At 30.7% G+C, this 20,280-nt stretch overlaps 1 protein-coding gene across 1 annotated transcript in view; it reads left to right on the forward strand.

The window, feature by feature from the left end:
* LOC110022661 (la-related protein 1C) overlaps positions 1-19,055 on the forward strand; it is a 34,977-nt gene extending 15,922 nt beyond the window's left edge. Inside the window, exons 5-6 of the mRNA XM_020721726.1 lie at positions 18,231-18,302; positions 18,473-19,055. Of these exons, the coding sequence (XP_020577385.1) occupies positions 18,231-18,302; positions 18,473-18,643 (243 nt within the window). The 3' untranslated portion in view covers positions 18,644-19,055. The remainder of the gene's footprint in view (positions 1-18,230; positions 18,303-18,472) is intronic.
* The last annotated feature ends 1,225 nt before the right edge of the window (positions 19,056-20,280 follow it).

Consider the following 20,280-nt stretch of genomic DNA (forward strand, 5'->3'; position numbering starts at 1 on the left):
CAGCGAAATGCTGAACCGGTTCAGAAACTTTTCCACTGGTTTGGCCCCTTCCAGGTGGGGCCCGCATCATGCACTTAAATTTTATGTTCTTTATTCAGCCTATGCGTATGACTCATGTTTCACTTTCTCATCTTTTTTCCTCTGTTGTTTACTTGCTTATTTGCAGTCTTTTAATAATTTAGATTCTAGTTTAGGTCATGATACTTAGTCTCCCCAACCATTTTTACACATGCACCCCAACCAGTACATACCATTGGAGATTATTATCCCGAGATGACTTCCACATGTAAATATATTTCATCAAAAGTGTATAGAAGTTGTGCAGTGTTTTGAGTTTTTTACTCATTTATCGTGAATTAGCAGTTTTCCTTCGTGTTACATTCTTTCCATTACAACATATGAATGACGTGCGACGAACAAAATGATACCTGAGAGACCTTACAGTTCTTTCTTTTTCCTACTGCTGCATCAATGTTTTTGCAGAAACTAACTCCTTATTTTTTTTTCCATGTTCCCAATACAAGTGAAGCACATGATATTTGTGACATGCGATTGGCTTGACAATCATCGGCAGGCCAAATATCAATGATGCACATGTAAGATGGATTAGTCAGGTTAGCTAGCTTTCTCATGCATAGGAACGTCACACTTCAGGAAGCATGGATTCAATAATCTCATTTGAGACCTTGGTTCGCAGTGGGATATCATTATAGTGTTTTGCCTGAATTAGATTTGGCAATCTTTGTCTATCTATTGGCCAAATAAAGAAATTTAACAGTTTTCTTTTTAATGTTTGGCCGAACCCAACTCAAACTATTGTGCATATTAATACTTATGGTGTAAGACACAGTGTCTCACGCTTCAAGAAGCCATAAATGCTCATCTATTTAGTGAGGTTAGCTTGCTCGCCAAGAAGCATGGAATAAATAATCTCATATGAGAGCGTAACAGACATTGGGATAAAATTAGATTAGGCAGCAGATGTCTCTCTATTGGCCAAATAGAAGAAATTCAATTGTTTTTTTTTTCTTTTCTTTATTGACCAAGCACAGTCTAAGCTTGAATAATACCTGACACAAACCCAACTTATATCATTGAGCATATTAATGCTGTAGCATAAGGCTTTATTTAGCATATTGTTATTTTTTTTAATAAAATATGTTGTTTTTCTGTTTTGGCGGCTTTGCTTACGTTTAAGATTGTGCATCCTCATACGGCCTGTCCTGACCATGTTTTTCCTTTATACCTAGTTATTATAGTCAGAATGCATGAACGCAAAATTCTTTACTTGTTGCTTCAGTGTTTATCATCATTTTTAATGATTTCTCTTTTCCCAATCTTTGATAGCCTGTTCTATTAATCCATGTGCAAATTGGTATTTTTTGGATCTGCTTGTAATCTAGTCGCTTACTCATGCCCTCCCTATGGAGTCTTGGACGACTGATGATCCTCTAAATCTGCTTCTGCAGAAGCTCTTATGTTTAATCCGTTTCTTATATGTAACACTGTAATTTCTCAGCAAGAAAGGTTATTTCTTTAGAGGTGGCAAAAAGGGTATCTTTGGATGTATGTGTAGCTGTTGAGACTTTGTGGAATCACCGACAAAATTTAGTTGGCAGAGCCTAGATCAGTTGGTTAACGTCCTCTTTACAGTAAATGTGTTAGTACATCGCTACAACGTGAAGGGCTTTGATTTGACCTTGAGATAGTTATGGGTGAAAAAAATCTGTGGGTTTGGTGCACCGATGATTACTGACTAAATTTCAATTAGAACCAGTCTGGTATTTATAAACGTTTTTAATTTGCTGTTGCAAGTTAAACCCGAAAATGGGTAGGAGGATATTTGTTGAGGCAGAACCTTCTGTTTCTGATTATGGTTTCCATCTGAACTTGGATTGAAATGTATGTCTCACAAGCATGCCTTAAGGTGCACCTCACCTCAATATTTTGAGGCGTGCAAAATATTTTTCTTAATAAGAAATTGCAACATACCCGATCTATTACTTTCATTCCTCACGCAAGCTATATTTCTTAATAAGAAATTGCAACATACCCGATCTATTACTTTCATTCCTCACGCAAGCTTTGAGTTAACCTTCCCACCAATCCTTTTCTCATGGCAAAAAGCCACGGTCCTTCGCCATCTCTGCTGCCACCATCGCCTACTTTTTGCCTATTATCATTTTCTCTACTAGGAACTTTCTTCACCATCGTCATCATCTTCTGGTGTTAATTTGTAGGCTCTTATGTTTTTTTTCTTTTCCATACGAATCTTGTTTTTCAAGTTTTTTTTAGGGTGTTTACTATTTGAAGTTTTGAACATTAGCATGCTCCTAGTTTTTTTAATTGAAATTTTCATGCTAGGGTTTTGTGAGAAATGATTACAATAAATGATTTTTTTTTCCGGGTAGAAAAGACTTGGAAGTCAGGCATACCGGGCAAATTGATTTTGGTGAAAATGATTAGATAAATATTTATCTGAATTACAGTATTTTGAGAAAGTTGTTAGAGGTTTTACACTGATGAAAGAGGTCCTTTTAGGCTCTCATAAGACGGTTGTATATTGTGCGAAGGTGTTTGAGGCTGCGCAAGCTATCCTTGTGTATATCAAGAAGGCAATCATACCAATGTATTTAGCACAAAAAGTACTTGACACTTGAGCAAAATGATTGTTCTTGTTATGGAAGTGGGCCCAATAGCAAACATTCCTCATCTTCTTCGCACAAATTTCATGAAGAAGGATTAGAGGACTTATGTACCAATACATGATAAATGTGGGTGATTTCTAAGTTGATGCAGGGGTTGCAGATAGTGTGTTCTGAAAGGGCCAGAGAGGCGCAGCCATGTTTGTATGGATAGTGAAATGTCCTTCAACGAAAATGTTAATTCATTCAATGCGTCAAACTCTATTCTTATTTTTATATGCTTTCATGCCATAGGTTCCTATAATTGAGGTTTGAAACCACTTTTATGTATGATTTGAGAAAATTGGTGTCAAAAGTGAAGCTGATAATGCTTAAAAAGTTATCAAGGAGATTAGGAGAAATTGGGATCAAATTTGAGTAATGATATTGGCTGGCAATTGTTCTGATATCAGGGTTTAAAGTCTAATATATATTTTGATCAAAGATGTCTATAACACAGTTTTAAAAAAAAATTATTAAAGCATCATATTAGGTCCATTGATGTTGCATATTTTGAACTTATTGAGATATATGGAGCAGATTGGAGTCTAGAGAGCATCCGTTGATTCAATTTTTATATAAAATGCAGTTGTTTTTAGGGTGGTTGGATAAAATAACTAAAACATTTATTAGATACCACATGCAACAAATTTTTCTGATTCAATTTTAAAGAGTTTTGGTGACTTTCCATAGCACATGAGCGCCATAATAAAAAAAAGAATAAAAAATTTTATCTACAAGTAGTGGATAAATTTTGTTTTAGCATTTATGAGAAAATTTTGTTGGAGGGAACTCATACGGCTTCCTATAACTAGATTTTCTACAATCTATTTGACCCTATAAAACATGTTGTAAGGGAGATATCATTTGGAATCTATATTCACTTTCACACAATGACTTAGTTGTGCTTGAGTAAAGAATACTAAAGGGAAAAAATATATATTTTGTATTAGAGACATTATGGTTATGTGTTTATCATGAAATAAGAATAACAAAGCCATTGGTTCAAGATTTAAAAGTGGTGAATAAGTTATTGGCTATGAGCTTTATTTACAGTACAATAAATGAGATTAAGGTGATATTGCTTTGAATTTCAGAGAAGATGAGTTTGATTTTAAGGAAATTTAGGAAATCATTGTCATTTGCTTGTTATTAATTGAAAATTCAATATTTCGAGAATAGGTCAACCAAATCTAAGATCATTACATAGACCGGCTGATTGCCGACACAATAAGTGGGTGGGTAAATGATGACAAGTGATTTATACCATTAAAAAATAAATAAGGGTTCGATTGGTTACATAAAACCAAATTTACAATTATAAAATATTTTTCTGTTAATCTTTAACATTTGTTGATTGGAATAAATAAGGATTCTTTCAATTTTAATTTGTTTTTCAAATTTTTGTTGAATGGTGGATTCGATGTAACTATCATACTCCAGGGCTACTACGATTTATGGCTAATTATTGTGATTTAAATGTTTGTCATGTTGTTGTGAGTGACATTAGAAATCATTCAATCAAAATTCATACATAAATATGAAATCATTATATTATATGCAATAAGTGATTAAAGGGTAGAAATTTGAAGAAAAATGTTTTAATGGATTATGAAGAACTTTTACTTTGTAATGGCATGTCATTAGATGAAGAATAGTTTATTAATAGTGATAATGAAGCTACTTCATTCGATTTCTAAATAGTGAATATGACTGTTGATTTCTTTGACGAGGATAGAAGCAAAAGGCCAGTAGGTTCAATAAAACCAACAAGAAATAAACACTAATGATATCCTAAAAATCTTGTAATTTATGCACGAACCATCAACATTGTCAATACTTTTTAATTAAATTAATATTTTTATTGATTACTGTTAATTTAGGTACAATGAAGATTGAGATTGTAGATGAGGAATGTGAGAAGATTAATACAATTGAGAATGAGGCCGAGTAGAGAGGTGTTTATTATTTTAATGATTTTAATGAAGAACTATTAAGTGATAAGGGTAATAGAACTTTTTAATTTGGAAATTCTAATATTGTTGGATTTTTTCTTTTTTTAAGTGATGGACAATGTGAGTGGGAAAAGCTTATGTTTAACTTATTTTAGTTATTATTTTATCTTATTTTAGTATGTCATTTTAATATTTTAGCTTTTGATAGTTTAATGTTTATATAATTTCTTGTACTTCACGATTGATTTGATATTAGGATGCTGGATTTTTTTTTTTTTTTTTGGGGTATTATCTGTTTCCTTTTTTTGTTTTGTCGGGAAGCTGATATGTTACTTCTTAACATGTTTTTATATTGTGATGTTGATAGTTTTGTAAATCTCTCTTGGATGGCCTATTATCGTGGCTGTTTACTCTGATTTTCCTGTAACTTAATTTTTATTTATGCTCATTATTTGAACAGGCTCTATTTTATTAGCTTCATTTGTATTTTAAATGATTAATATTAAAAAATAATATGAAAGAAAAATCCCATGGTTAAGCGGCTGCTTTCCATGTGTTTATTCTCACATTTTCTCGTGACTTTTTTTTTATCAAGAATGTATAAATAAAATTGTGGCACTTGAATAAGTCAATGCTTAATGAAATAATATTACCTGAAAATTCTCTTTTTTTGTGGCATATACATTGATGATATATTAGGAGAGTTTGATCTCGCAATGAAGAGTTTTCATTGATGCATGTCTTAGGAGTGTAAGTGACAGCAGGATAATATGGTGATTTTTGAAAGGTGAGAAGCTGTTCATTTTTTAAGACAGCATGTTAAAGGAGTCAAATTGAATTCTTTTATTGAGTCAATCCTAGTGCGTGAGAGATAATATAGCTAGCTCAATCAGAAGTATGAAACTTCTTTATAATTTTGTCATTTGAGACCTGCATTCAATAAGAATTCCGTAGATACTCATCTAATTCTTGTTATGGTATGGTAGCCCTCGACTTTTCTCTTTCAATTTCAGTATATGATCACCTTCATCATTACCTTGCTATAATCCTTCATCTTCATTATTGCATTCTCTTCATTTCCTCTTGTTCTTTTATAATTGCAACTTTTATCGGTGTATTGTCATAAATATTTCCCGTTGATGTAGCCTTTGTTGCTGTATTACTGCAAACTATTTTGTTGCTCTAGATTTTATTGCTTTATCATCGCATTGCTTTTATTTATTCATTATTTTTATTTTTTGAGGACAGAATCACAATTTCTCTTTCTTTTGACAACAATGACAATGCCTCTGTACCCTTAATCTTTGGTTATCCTGAGGGATTCTATATAAATCTAACGGGATGGGTGCTAAAATCTTTTCAACATACAATTAAATGAAAAGAATTAATGAAAGTGATCAAGACTGGTTTATAGATTCTCAATGGGGAAAAATGGGTAATTTATATGGAATTAAAGAATGGCATGCTCTGAGCACTTGAAAAAAATATATATCTATGATAAGTATTTCCGTTGCCTTCCCAGTTTTTACCTTCTTTTTGCATACCTTTAAATTCATAGAGAGACCAATTTTTAGGTATTGATTATTGATTCAAGAAGTACAGATTGTATGATCTACTCTTCTCAAGTTTATTTTATATTTCCATTATCCTAACAAGAAAGTTTCCATGGCCATGGGATCTTGCAGCCAAAGAGGAAAATTTCCAAACAAACCAGACATTGAAATGTTTTTGTTCCTTAATTATTTATCATCTTGTTATCCATTTAAAAGTTAACTAAAGCTTTATGTTTCTTTTTCATATTGTCTCTTTTAGGAGTAAGACACGAGGAAGATGATTAGGATCGATTAAGAAAGAGTTTTTATCATCTCAGGCCATTCACTAATAAAAAAAATTCAATACAAGAACAAACATTTTTTAAACACCTTTATCTTGGCTACCTATTATTTTTAATTCTTCTAAATATGATATTTTCTGCATCATTCGAAAGAATTAATATCGAAGAATTTTATTATGATATTTGTGAGCTAGTAAAAGCATAAACAAATCATAAACATATTAATTTTTCAATAAGTGAGAAAAGAACCTTTATTCATAACAACTTGGGACCACCTCTATGACTAACATCTCTTGGGCTGAATGTCAGTCGTTTGATGATGATTACATTCATTGGTCATGGGTTTTTTTTCTAAAATTTAGAAGTGACAATAATATTGTCTCACCTTTTTCAAAGTGATCAAGAATCAAATTTGTGTTGAATTGAAGCGTCAAATTCTATAAAGCTACAAAATAATTTTACTTTTCTTCCATCTTATAATCTTAAGAAAAAGTATAAAAATATTTATATTTTTATTTGTATACACCAGAATAAAATGCTGTGGCTAAACAAAATAGCAATCAACTACTTGCTGCTAATAGCTCTTCGCTTTTCTGGAAATATCATAAAATATTATTCATTCAAACAATGTTATTAATCACCAACATCCATAAAGGTATGACTTATAATGGTCCTTTGGTTCAACAATCCTGCATAAGGCTAGAATAATTTTTTCTTCAATTTAATTTCTCACTTTGAGCTTATTCCCAAAATATCTGAAAGTGTTGTGCATTTAGTCATTCAACGACAACAACAATAAACCTTTATCCAATTAAGTGGGGTTGGCTACGTGTATTAATTTTCTCCATTGCGTCCAATTGAGTGTCATTTTTTCATTTAATTCTAATAAATTAAGATCATTTTTTATATAATATGCTCAAATCTTTCTAGATCTACCTCTGCTTTTCTTAACATAAGTTGAATCTAAAACATGTACTCTCCTACTCAGATCATCTGATAGTCGACGTTTTATGTGACCAAACCATCCAAGACGACTCTCTTTAATTTTGTCCGCTACTGGAGCTACACCAATCATATCAAAAATATATTCATTTCACATTTTTTCCCTTAGTGTAAAGCCACTCATCCACCTAAGCATTCTCATCTCGGCAATACTTAACTTAGTTTTATGCTTCTCTTATAAAGGCCACCATTCAGCGTCATAGAGCATTGCAGGTCTCACCACTATCTTATAAAATTTTCCTTTCAGTCAGGCGGTACTTTTCTTTCACACAATAGGTTCAAAGCATTCCTCCACTTCAACCAACCAACTTGAAGTCTACTAATAACAACCCCATCCATATCACGATAATTTTGAACAATACACATGAGGTATCTAAAACGTTCTGATCACCCATATCTACAACTTTGTTAGAGCTATTACACTACTAAAATTACATTCCATGTATTAAGTTTTAGTTTTACTCAAACGAATGCCTTTAGACTCCAATGTTGACCTCCATATCTAGTCTTATCCACGAGAAGGATATCATCAGCGAAAAACATGCAACAAGGTACATCCTCTTGTAAATGTCCAGCAAGAGCATCCAAAACTAAAGCAAAAATATATGGGCTTAAAGGCAATCCCTGATGTCATCCAAATCAAATAGGAAAATATTTGGTCATTCCTCCTGTTCGAACACAAGTAACAACTCTAGTATACATATCTTTAATGACTTGAATGTAAGTCATATCAACACCTTTCTCCTCTAAAAATCTCCAAAGGATGTCTCTTAGAACCTTATCGTAAGCTTTTTTGAAATCAATGAAAATCATATGTAGATCCTCTTGATTTTCTCTGAACTTCCCATCAAACCCCTCAATACATGTATAGCTTCCATAATAAACCTGTCCGACATAAATCTAATTTGATTATGAGAAATTCTTGTAATACGTTTTAACCTATGTTCAATTACCCTCTCCCATAATTTTAAAATATGACACATCAACTTAATTCCTCTATAATATGCACTCTCTTGTGCGTCCCTTTTATTCTTAAAAATGGAGTTCAAAATACTCTTCCTCCACCTTTTTTTTTAAAAATAATTTGAAAGCGTTTAGTAAACCTAGAAACTCTCAATTCTCCTATATATTTCCACATTTTAATTGAGATATCATCTACAGACTTTCTATCCAAGTTTTTCTTTAAGGCCTCATCAACTTTTTTTTACTAATGAGATTGTAAAAATGAAACGTTTTATTTTTATTAACAATATTAAGATCACTAAGGTCGATTGTCTTTTCAGACTTTTCAGAAACTTCATTAAAAAGCATTAAAAAGTTTATCAAAATAACTCATCCACATAAATTAAATATCTTTAAAAAAACACTTTTTGACTTTCATCTTTAATACACTTTACTTGAATTGAATCTTTACTTTTCTTCTCTTTTTTTGGCTAGCTTATACATATATTTCTCACTCTTTAGTATCTAATCTATTATAAAGATCACTAAAAACAGAATTTTTAGCGTCACGATTGTTTTCTTAGACTCCCTATAGGCCATTTTCTATTTTTCCCTGTTCTCAAAGCTTTACATTTAAACTAGGGGTGCTCAGCTCATGTTTGGAACAACGAGCCGTTTTGACAACCCTAATTTAAACCAATTTTTATAACTTAGCTTTTTATATTTTATTTTTTCTTGCACATTATTATTTTACCCCCAATTATTTTCATTTATAGAACCTTTTTCTTTTGATTCACCAAGTACATCTTTTGCCTACTTTATTCGACATAGAATTTGCTTATTCACGAACTTCCTAAATCTTGAAATCTTAAAGTTTACTTATAAAAATAGTTTTATTGTGTTTTTTGGGTGTCTCCATCTTATTCTACGACAATGATTCTTAGTATTTTTTATTTTAAAACTCTTAATTTTAAAATTTAAAACTAATAATAGATGTTGAGTGCTTAAATCGTCACTTGGAATGACTTTACAATCTTTATATTCTCATCGATCTCTTCTTTGAAAATAAACAATGTGTTTTATTAGATATTCTTTTAAGTAATAATATGCTCATCTCTTTTCTTGAATAAATCATTTGCAATAACAAAATGATATGCTAAAACAAAATTTAATATGGCTTTACCTTTTTCATTAATCACTTAAAAACCATAGCCACAATGAATTTTTCTAAAATTTTCTACCACTCTATCGACATGTCCATTTAAATCTCTTCCAATTAAAAATTTTTCTTTAAGAGATATCATTTTCTTAAAGTTTTCTAGATCATTTTAGAATTTATCTTTAGAACATATATCTAAACCTACTTGAGAAACATAAAAACTTGTAATATTAAAACTCTTAATATCAACAGTAATCTTAAAGGATATAATTTTATATCTAATTCTATTAATTTTTACAACATGTTTTTTCAAACTCTTGTCTAAAATTACGCCCACACCATTTTTATTGCGGCTCTTACTTGAACAACAAAGTTTAAAACCAAAGTTATCGATCTCCTTAACCTTTTTTCCAACCCATTTAGTTTCTTAAATACATAAAATATTTATCTTTCTATGAATCCTAACATCAACTAATTTCAGTAATTTACCTATAATGATGCTTAGATTTCAAGACCTCATCCCTAATATTACTTTCAATGACTAATTTCTTTACCCGTATTCGTCCATAATGTGAGAATCCTTGCTTATTTGACACTACACTTGGGTGTTGGTGTAGTGGCCTTTGCACGCTTTTCACTGTATTCAGGTCATAAAACCCGTCCCTTCCAGGAGATGCTCCAGAATTTACACAATGATCAAATAGATTCATGTCATGATTTTTCGACAAATTTTACGTTGGTTGTCGACTACCTAACACTACCCTTCACTTTACACAATGACATTTATTCATACACATTTTCAAAATAGAGGAAACCTCAAGTAATTAAATGTATTGATTGGCTATTCTCTCATACAAAAAGAGTATAAATGATACTATCTCTTACGAGAAGGTCGTATGTGTTTGTTGATGTGACTTCTATTAAAAAATCTTTACTTTTTTATTTCCCCTGCAAAGTAAATATCATTCACTATATTTTTCTCCTTATAGATTCTCTTCTTTATATTACCCTAAACCCTTATTCAAACAAACAACTCCGTTAATAAACTATCCGCTCTTAATGCTAGAACAACTAGAATTTACTTCTACTCAACCATTATAAATTTACTTTAGAAGAAAGCCTTACAACCCTTCAGTTTTTTTTCAGTGTATTCTATCTTTATAGACTTAATTGGGTGAATATCAAAATTAATACATTTGGGAAAAAGAACTTCTTTACTGTAACCATTATTGATTATTATTTTTTTTAAGTATTTTATTTATATTGTCCTTTGTGAATTTCCATTCTAGCATCTTAGGGATCTCCATGGAAGCAAATTTGTGGAATCTCTACTTAAATGTTTGCAATTCTATCTTTTTTTTTTGTTCTTTTTCTTTAAGAGGTCTTCGAGCATTGCATGGATGGTGGCTCGTTATTTTGATAAGAGTTCTTTTAGAGGCATGTTTTTATTTTGAAATATTATATTGTCCACTCTTGTTGATGAAGGCGAAAGAATCAATTCTTGAAGTTTTTTTTTTATAAACAATATTTTTATTACAGTGGCAAGCAATATTCAACATCGGGCACAAACATGTGTTTGACAGGCACTATGGCAATATATACTTAAAATAATGTAAAAATGGTCTCTTAATTCCTAAATATTTGAATTTAAGTTTCATGAGAATTTATTTTAAATATGCCTTTTTATAATTCATTTTTAAATTTATTAGAAAACCAAGCAAATATTTGGGAATTAAGTGATAGGTCGTTTTATTTTATTGTTTTGGTTGATCATTTTGTGTGCTGCAGTAAGTTGGACACCCAAAAACCCTCATGTGTTTATAATATATATAGCAGGTTGCCCTAATTATCTCTTCTTTGAGGTCTTCTTACTAATAGTTGTAGAAAAAAAGATAGTTCACAAAGTGATGGCCTCGACCTAATCGGATCTATCCAACTCAGTATCGAACAAAATACACTAAACTTACTTTACCAAAGTCATGTTCATCTTCTACGCCACTCCATTCTGCTACGGTGTTTCTCAAACAGTGAAGTAATACTCTATCCCAGCTCTTTGGCAATTATTGATACTCTATCCCGTTGTTTGATTTGATACACGAAATCTTTTTACCTGTCCGATTCTCTATCCACTTCTTCCAACATTATAAAAATCTCCAACACCTCATTCTTGCGCTTCATAAATGAATCTCTTCGGGTTCCTTTGCTTCAACTCGTGCAATTATGGTTTCAACTTTCCAACGTTCAAATCTGTCGATTAATGTTGTCAATTTTATTGACAATGATGTTTGTTCCACCCTCCTCTTAGCTCCCTTAGGCATGCTGTCTCTTTAAATCTCTTATTTTCTTTTTAGTTTCTATATTCATTTATTTCAATATTTTTTTTGCTTTGGAGATTATACTGGTTGAGTATCACAACCTGATTTGGAATGTTGAGGATGAGTGTCCTAGCTTAGGATGGATGTTGAACAAGGTTTTTCTTTTACCCATTACTCTTTTGACGTATGTACGTCTTCCTTTTGTGAATGTTAATTGTTGAAGCTTGAAACAATTAGCAAAATAATATATCAATATCTATGATAATTTCACAATTGCCATGCTAATTTTGTTTTCATATTTAGTCTACTCAAGTTTTACCAAATTTTTATTCACATGATTTGCGTTTGAGATAAATTCTACTTGTATGCTTCTATTCGTACAACCCTTGAAAACTAACTTAGTGAATGATTCTATGAAAGGAAAAATTGAATTAAATTTTTTTTTTGAAGTTAGGCTAGTAGAAAGCCGACTAAGGCTGTTATATAAATACGAGTTGCTGTTCTTTAGTAATGTTGTTGTATGCTATATTTTAAACACATTTAATTTTGATGAAGACCACCATGAACAATTCATACCTCATCGCCAAAGCCCGAAGCCAAAAGAATAGCTCCAAATTTTCAATGCCCAAGGAAACTCACTTGTTTTATAATTCCGATTCTTGACTGCCAATATAATTTCCACATCAATTTGCGCAACTTTTTTGGCATTGGTGCCTTATACTTTTTAACATCATAGAGCCAATTTTATTATGAATGTTATGTTACCTATCACATAATAACCATTGTAATGCAGTAGTTGTCATTGGAATTTATCATTAATAGTAGGCCTGATTAATAATCCAAACCAGCGTTCTGAAAAAAGCTGTGTAGAAATATTTGATGCAAGGATTGGATGTGGTCTTATAAGTGATGGAAAAAAGGAGTCGTCTAAGGATATAACAGTAGACTCATAAAATAAGGTTAAATTAAGCCCTTTGATAGTTATATTTAAGCTAAAATTTCTTGAAATGTTTAGTTTATAAATATTTATTCTAATGTATTGAAATTTTTATTTGGCCTTGCCTTGCATAAAATTTCTTGAACTTTGTTTTTCAAGCTTTCTTATAGTTTAATGCACCATGATTTTGTCATGGAGTGAAATTCCACCTATATTTTGTTCATAGCACTAAAAAACTTGTAATTGTCATAACTTTGTATTTTGCTTTCTTTGTGAATTGAACAAAGCATTACTATGCGGCATAATGGGTACTAAATATTAGCAAAAATAATGTCAAATAAAAAATTGAAACATTAATTCAATAATAAGTTGATAAAACACACTATTATCATTTGACTATTTGGGTGAACAACTTTCTTAAAGAAAATTAATCTAAATGGTTTAAATAAGTTTGTGATGAATTATGCACATTTTGTGTTTACCAATTCAAAGAATTTTAAATTTTAGCTTTATTTATAGCTTTGTGAATAATTATTTTTAACAATATATAATTTTTTACCAAATTTTTTTTTTAATAATTTGGTATTTAGAGAAAGCAATAATTGAATATATGCTCTACATTGATATAACTATTTTTCATATGAACAATATGGACCCATAATTGAGTAAAATTGTTATTTTTATTCTTTATTTATTTGATTTATCGATTTTTAATGTTAAAAGAGCTTATGCTTCTGTAGGCTTAGATTTATGTTCAAAAGAAACATTTTGGAATGGCCCAAAAGAATAAATACAAAGGAAAAATATTCGTATTTATTGAAGAAAAAAGTTTTTATTGAAGTAGATTTAAATGGACTTGTTGGTAGAGTCATAGAAAATTTTAGAAATATTCTTGGTAATTGTGGTTTTGGATTGATTAATGAAAGAAGTAGAATCATGTTTAATTTTGTTTTAGCTTATAAATTTGTTGTTGTTATTACTTTATTTAAGAAAGGAGATGTGCATGTTATTACTAATAAGGATGGATCTAATAAAACACAAATTGATTGTTTTCTTATGAGAAAAATAGATCTTTGGGAATGTAAAGATTGTATGGTAATTTCAAATGAAAATTTAAGTGCTCAACATTGATTATTAATTTTGGGTTTTAAGACGAAGAGTTGAAAGATTAAATGGGGGCACTTAAAAGACAAATAAAAGTTTTTTTATGAGCTAAGATTTGAGATATTCGTGAAGTTAATTATTTGTGGAATAAAGTAAATAGTATTATGGAGAATCGAAAGAGAAGAGTTGATATAAATAAAATTAGTTGGTAGTGGAATAACGTGTTAAAAAAAAAATATAAGTCATTTTGTTATATAATTTTTTTTTAATATGTAAATGTTTAGGGAATTAGGAAAAATAGTCTGAGAGAATTATTTGTGATGTAAGAATTGTGTTTTTAGTGATCTTTATGATTGATTAGATGTTAAAGACAGTGAAAAATAGATGTATAAAATATCCAAACTAATAGAAAAAAAGTAAATATTTAATTCTAGTAAATTATATTAAAGATGAAAATGAAAAAAATATTTTTCTTAGATGAAGTATTCAACTTAAGTGTGTGAAATATTTTGATAAACTTTTTGATGAAGTTTTTGAAAACATCATTATTAATAATATTTTTTTACCATTTAATTTGTAAAAAAAATTTAATGAGGCTTTAAAAAATAAATCAGAAGAATCAACTGTTATCTTAATAGAAGTGAAAATATTTAGGAGATTTGAGAATATTTTGACTTACAAAAATTTATAATATTATTTTGAGAATTGGAGAAAGAGTATTTTGGTACCCATTTTTAAGAATAAAAGAGATACACAAGAGTGTGCAAATTATAGAGGAATTTAGTTAGTGTTATACAGTACATTAAAATTTTGGGAGAGAGTAATTAAACATAAGTTAAGATGTGATACAAAGATTTCTCTTAATCATTTTGGATTTATGTTAGACAAATCTACTTTGGAAGCTATATATGTATTGAGAGATTTTATGGAGAAGTAGATAAAAAATATGGAGAATTTACCTATGAGTTTTATTGATTTAGAAAACCTTAGGATAAGTTTCCAATAAAAGTTCTTTGGGGAGTTCTATAAAAGAAGGGTGTTGATATGACATATATTATATTTAAATAATTAAAGATATGTATACTAGAATTATTTCTTTGTTCAGACTGAATGAGGACTGGCCAAGTATTTTTCTATTTCAATTGGATTACATCAGGGATCTGCTTTAAGCCCTTATTTTTTTCCTTAGTTCTGGATACTCCTCCTAGACATTTACAAGAGAAGCCTAGAGAAAAAGTTCGAGAAATACTTGAATTATTGATGTCTGCTTAGAGTCTAAAGGCCTTCGTTTGAGTATTTTTAAAATTGAATACATGGAATGTAATGTTAGTAGTAGTGGTAGATCCAGTGGTAGAGTTGTACTAATGGGTGATCAAATCATCAAAAGGAGTGAATATTTTAGATATCTCAGAGTCTATATTTCAAAATGATGGTGATGGTGATGTTTAGGGGTGTAAACGAACCGAACACGAATGAACAAAGCTTGTGTTCGTGTTCAGTTCGTTTAAAATTTAGTTTGTTTGAAATAAGCTCGTGTTCGTTTCTTAACGAACGAGCCGAACACGAACCGAGCAAGAGCTGTTCGCGAACGACAAGCCAGTTTGACATCCCTAATATTAATATATAAAAATAATATTATATATTAATTATATAATATAATAAATTTTTTATATATAATTATTTTATATTATTTTATATTTCAAACAATAACGATTCGAACACGAACGAACGCATCACTGTTCGTGTTTGGTTCGTTTAACTAACCGAACGAAAAAAATTTGTTCGCTTTTGTCTCGTTTACTTATCGAACGAATCGAACACGAACTCGTTGACGAACCGAACACGAACTGTTCGCGAACGACGAGCTTTTTTGACAGCCCTAGTGATGTTGATGGGCATTTTATTAGTAGAATCCATGTTGGATGGTTGAAGTGGAGGAATGTATTAGGTCTATTGTGTGGTAGAAAAGTACTGCTTAGACTTGAAGAAAAATTTTATGAGATGGTGGTGAGACCTGCAATGTTTTATGTCACAAAATATTGGCTTATACTAGAGAAACTTAAAACTAAGTTAAGTGTTGCTGAGATGAGAATGTTTAGGTGGATGAGTGACTTTACACTCAGAGACAAAATGTGAAACACATATCCGTGAAAGGGTTGGTTTTGCTCCAGTGGCAAATACAATTAGAGAGTTGTCTTAGATGGTTTGGTCACATTAACATCTGATGATTCGGTTAGGAGAATAGGTGTTTTAGATTCAATTTATGTTAAGGTAGATGTTGACATAGAAAGACCTTGAAATTTTCTGAAAATGATCATAATTTATTAGAATTAAATGAACACTCAATAGGACAATGGAGAAAAAAGATTCGTGCAACTAGGGCTGTAAATGAACCAATGCACTCGATGAATAACTCAAGCTCGGCTTGATTAAGACTCGATTATGTTCGTTTAAATTAGTAAACAAACAAGCATGAACAATTTTTAAAAGCTCGTAGTTTAAATACATGGTCAAACTTAATCATATATGTTCAAGAACAAACTCGTTTGTTGTTCAATAAGTAATTTGTTAAATATTCGAACATATGCTCCATGATAACTCGTATCATATATGATATATTCTTTAAATAAAATTTATTTATAGATTTAATAGTAATATATTATTATATCAATAAGATTAATATAAAATTATTAAATATATGTTTATTTTTTATTAAAGTTTAGGTGGTAGATGTGAAAATACGTATTTAAGCTTGTGTGGCATGTGTTAAATGTCTCTTAAAATTAATTTTTAAGCCCCTGCAAACTTCACTTTCTCTCTTGGCTCTCTCAATTTCACGTCTCTCAATTTTGCCCGAAACATACAAAACCTCGAGTTGCTAAGGTGTGCAAGCATCGAAGGCAACGACAAGATTGCGAAGTGCCATGATCTCTGAAACTCTAGTATCTAATATACCCCTCCTTTCCACTCTTCTCATTAGTCCTACCCGATTAAAAAGTGTAGTTGAGAAATTACATTGCAATCATTGTAAGTTATATATCATTAAATACTATTTCTATTTATTTATGATTTCTGCTGCATTTGCATTGCTGTAATTTCCAATTATCTAAATCTAATCTCAATATATGTATATGCGGACATCGGTAATAGCTTGAAGATTTGTAAAGTTTAATTTGTTTAGCATCTCATTTATGACAGTTCTATATTCTATGAATTCATGTATTTGTGGATTATGTTCTATTCTTTTCTAGATATTATATATTGTACTTCATTAATTTTTCTTAAACTGTTGTAGGATGTTTGATGATTTAATTTCTTAGTTTGTTTGTTCTTACGGTAAAATCAAGTCACCATACTGGCAGTTGTTTTGTTCTGAGATATCTCATTATTAAACTTTTCTCATGTTTTGATTTGGTTGTAGATAATGATACTTTTGAGGTGCTTTTACTATTCCTTGAAATTCTTTTTGCCAAATTGACCTGTGAAAGCAATGTTGACTACAAAATTTGTTTCAACACGTATAATATTGATTTACATACATACTGCTCAATTCTTATTTATTTACACATCTAACGCCTAAAATTCAATTTTTACATATGTACCATACCACCCTATCCATGCATGAAAAGATGTATCCCACTTTTAAAAGTTAAAATGGGGGTATTTTTTATGTTATATGAAAAATTTGGGTGGTAGAATGTAAATAAGCAAAGTTTAGGTGTCAGATATGTCAACACATAGGGGAATTGGGTGGTATGTTTGTAAATTCTTCTTCTTTAAATTACTATTTTTTAGCAAAGATGGCAGTTCTCTCTCTTTGAATATTATTATGTTATTCATATTTGATATAATTGTTTAATTAGTCACTTGATTTTATAAATTTAATTATCATTGCGATGTTGTTTATTGATTTATCAAATAAAGCGCCATGAAAAGTGTTCTTTGTTTTTGTCTTGGCTGAATTTTGTTCTCCATTTATTCTAATATAATAATTCGTGGACGCAAAGGAGTAAGAGAAGAAGGTAAGTATTTTAATTTTGCTTAATCTTTCTTAATCAGTTGATTTTGTACTGTTTGTCATTCTGTTTTCTTACATTGATTTCATGCATACTCGCAAAAATTAGTACACGTCCGACGTCAATTATTTTGCTCTGCTTGCCTTTCATAGTCCTTTTCTTATATATCTCTATTATATTTAAGCTTGCCTATAATAATAAGATATCTCGTTGAGCTTGAAGAATCCTCAATCTATACTTTACTGATGAACATAATTTTTTTTCTCTTGCAATGTTGAGCAGGTCAAGCTACTAACTAAGAACGTACAATATATTCTCGATACATTACGTTCCTCTAGTGTTGTGGAAGTTCAGGTATGTTTTGGAAAAGGAAATAAGGATCACACTTTAGCAATTAAATGTTTAATATCACGTTGAAAAAGCACTGCTACCACTTCTTAGAAGGGCCACATTTTTTAGTGGTCTGTTTATAAATCTACTATGTTTTATTTTCTAGCAAAACAATGATAAAATATTTTGTGTAGGGTGAGAAAATAAGAAGACGGAATGATTGGTCGACATGGGTGATTAATAAAGGCAATGAGTCGGGTTCTTCTGGTTCACATTCTCCCACACCAGCCACCAATTATGATGCCTTGTCAACACAGTTTCATAACGTTGGATTGGAGGAGAATTCTTCTAACACACCAGTATGAGAGGTTCAGCTGAGACTGTTCTTGCCGAATCAACGTCTGGGGATTTTAATGGGCAGCACTAGAGGTGCATTAATTTTTTTTTTTGGCGGATCTGGAGTTTTTATTTTTTGTTTTTTTTGTTTTTTTTGGCAGCAAGTGCTATAACGGAGATGGGGGTATATTTTTTATCAGTTTATTATAAGAAAAAAAAAAGAAGTTTTTGCTAAATTTTCAACTGTTTTGAAAAAAAAAAAAACCCAAAAAGAAAACTGGTTTTGAATTTGTACAGATTTGTTTCAGCAGACGGTTATATATGCTGGTAGCTACGAATTTATGGAGCTCTATATTCATTAGAATTAGGAAGAATTTTGGGGTGTTTAAACTGGGTGGAAGTTTGTTGAAATTTTTGTTTGAGTTGAGGATGTTCATGGAATGTAACCCTTCTTTTTTCTATTTTTATTCTTAGTTTTTTGCGCGTGTAGTACCGCTTTTTTCCTGCGGTGCAAATTTATAGGTGACGGATGTGGGAAAAAATATTATATTAGTACTATGCACTTAGAGTAACGTGTGCAGTCAATAAAATCACGCCACGACACTCCGTTCGATAGAGAAAAAACGACGCAGTAACACGGAACATCCCTCCACGTGTTATTCATGTGCTATTGTGTCCTGAGATTATTCTTGGGGTTATAATAACATATTAACACATGAATAACACGAGGCAGAATATTCTTCTGTGTTATTGTGCCGTTTTTTTCTCTGTTGGGAATATTCTCCGTGTTATTCAGGTGTTATTGTGTTATTCATGTGTTATTTTATTGTGTCCTGGTTATTGTGTCCTGAGAATATTATTGGTGTTATAATAACACTAATACATGAATGATGCGGGGGTGAATAATTCTCGTGTTGATGCGATGTTTTTTTTTTTTTCTGTCGTGGGGTGTCGTGGCGTGATTTCATTTGCTACGCACGTTACTTATACGTGCGTAGTATTGATGTAATATTTTTTCGGTATGCGGATTGAGGATTGTAATGCCATAAAGATCGCTAATTTTGGCATCTTTTATTTTAGTATTATGTTTAGCATTTTTTAATCATGTTGTGTGTTTTTTTTAATAATATTAATTAGAAGATATTTGGTTTTCGAGTTTAGAAAACTAAATATAGTGAAGTTCTCATACAACGTAATAACTACTTTAAAATGAAAGCGTGTAAGTTATTCTTAAATTGCATTATTTTCATTTCCATACAAACACCGTAATGGTCATGAAAAAGAAAGGAGAGTAGGGGCCAAAGTGAGAAAGTGCGTCCGTCAGAGCACCTTCAGATAGCTTAAGTTTCTCTTACAAAACTCATGTGCCCTGTCCAATGTCCAGTGATGTGGAAGCTGGTTTCTCCCAAAAAAGGAGTACGGCCTTTAGCGCAATAGTTTTGTACTTTATTTGCTAGTATTATGGCATCTACTAGTGAAAATATTTTATATTAAAATTACTGAAGAATATAAATACATCAAATATTTTCAATATAATGTAATTATTCTACATGATTCAGGAGGATTCTCTTACAGCCATAATTGGACTAAAATTAAATGTTCCCACCAAAGTTTTAAGAATGCAATTTGATATATTATGCTTCATATTAATAGTTTTATATTTATT

The sequence above is a fragment of the Phalaenopsis equestris genome, unplaced genomic scaffold, assembly GCF_001263595.1.
Source record: "Phalaenopsis equestris unplaced genomic scaffold, ASM126359v1 Scaffold000002, whole genome shotgun sequence".
Lineage (NCBI taxonomy): Eukaryota > Viridiplantae > Streptophyta > Magnoliopsida > Asparagales > Orchidaceae > Phalaenopsis > Phalaenopsis equestris.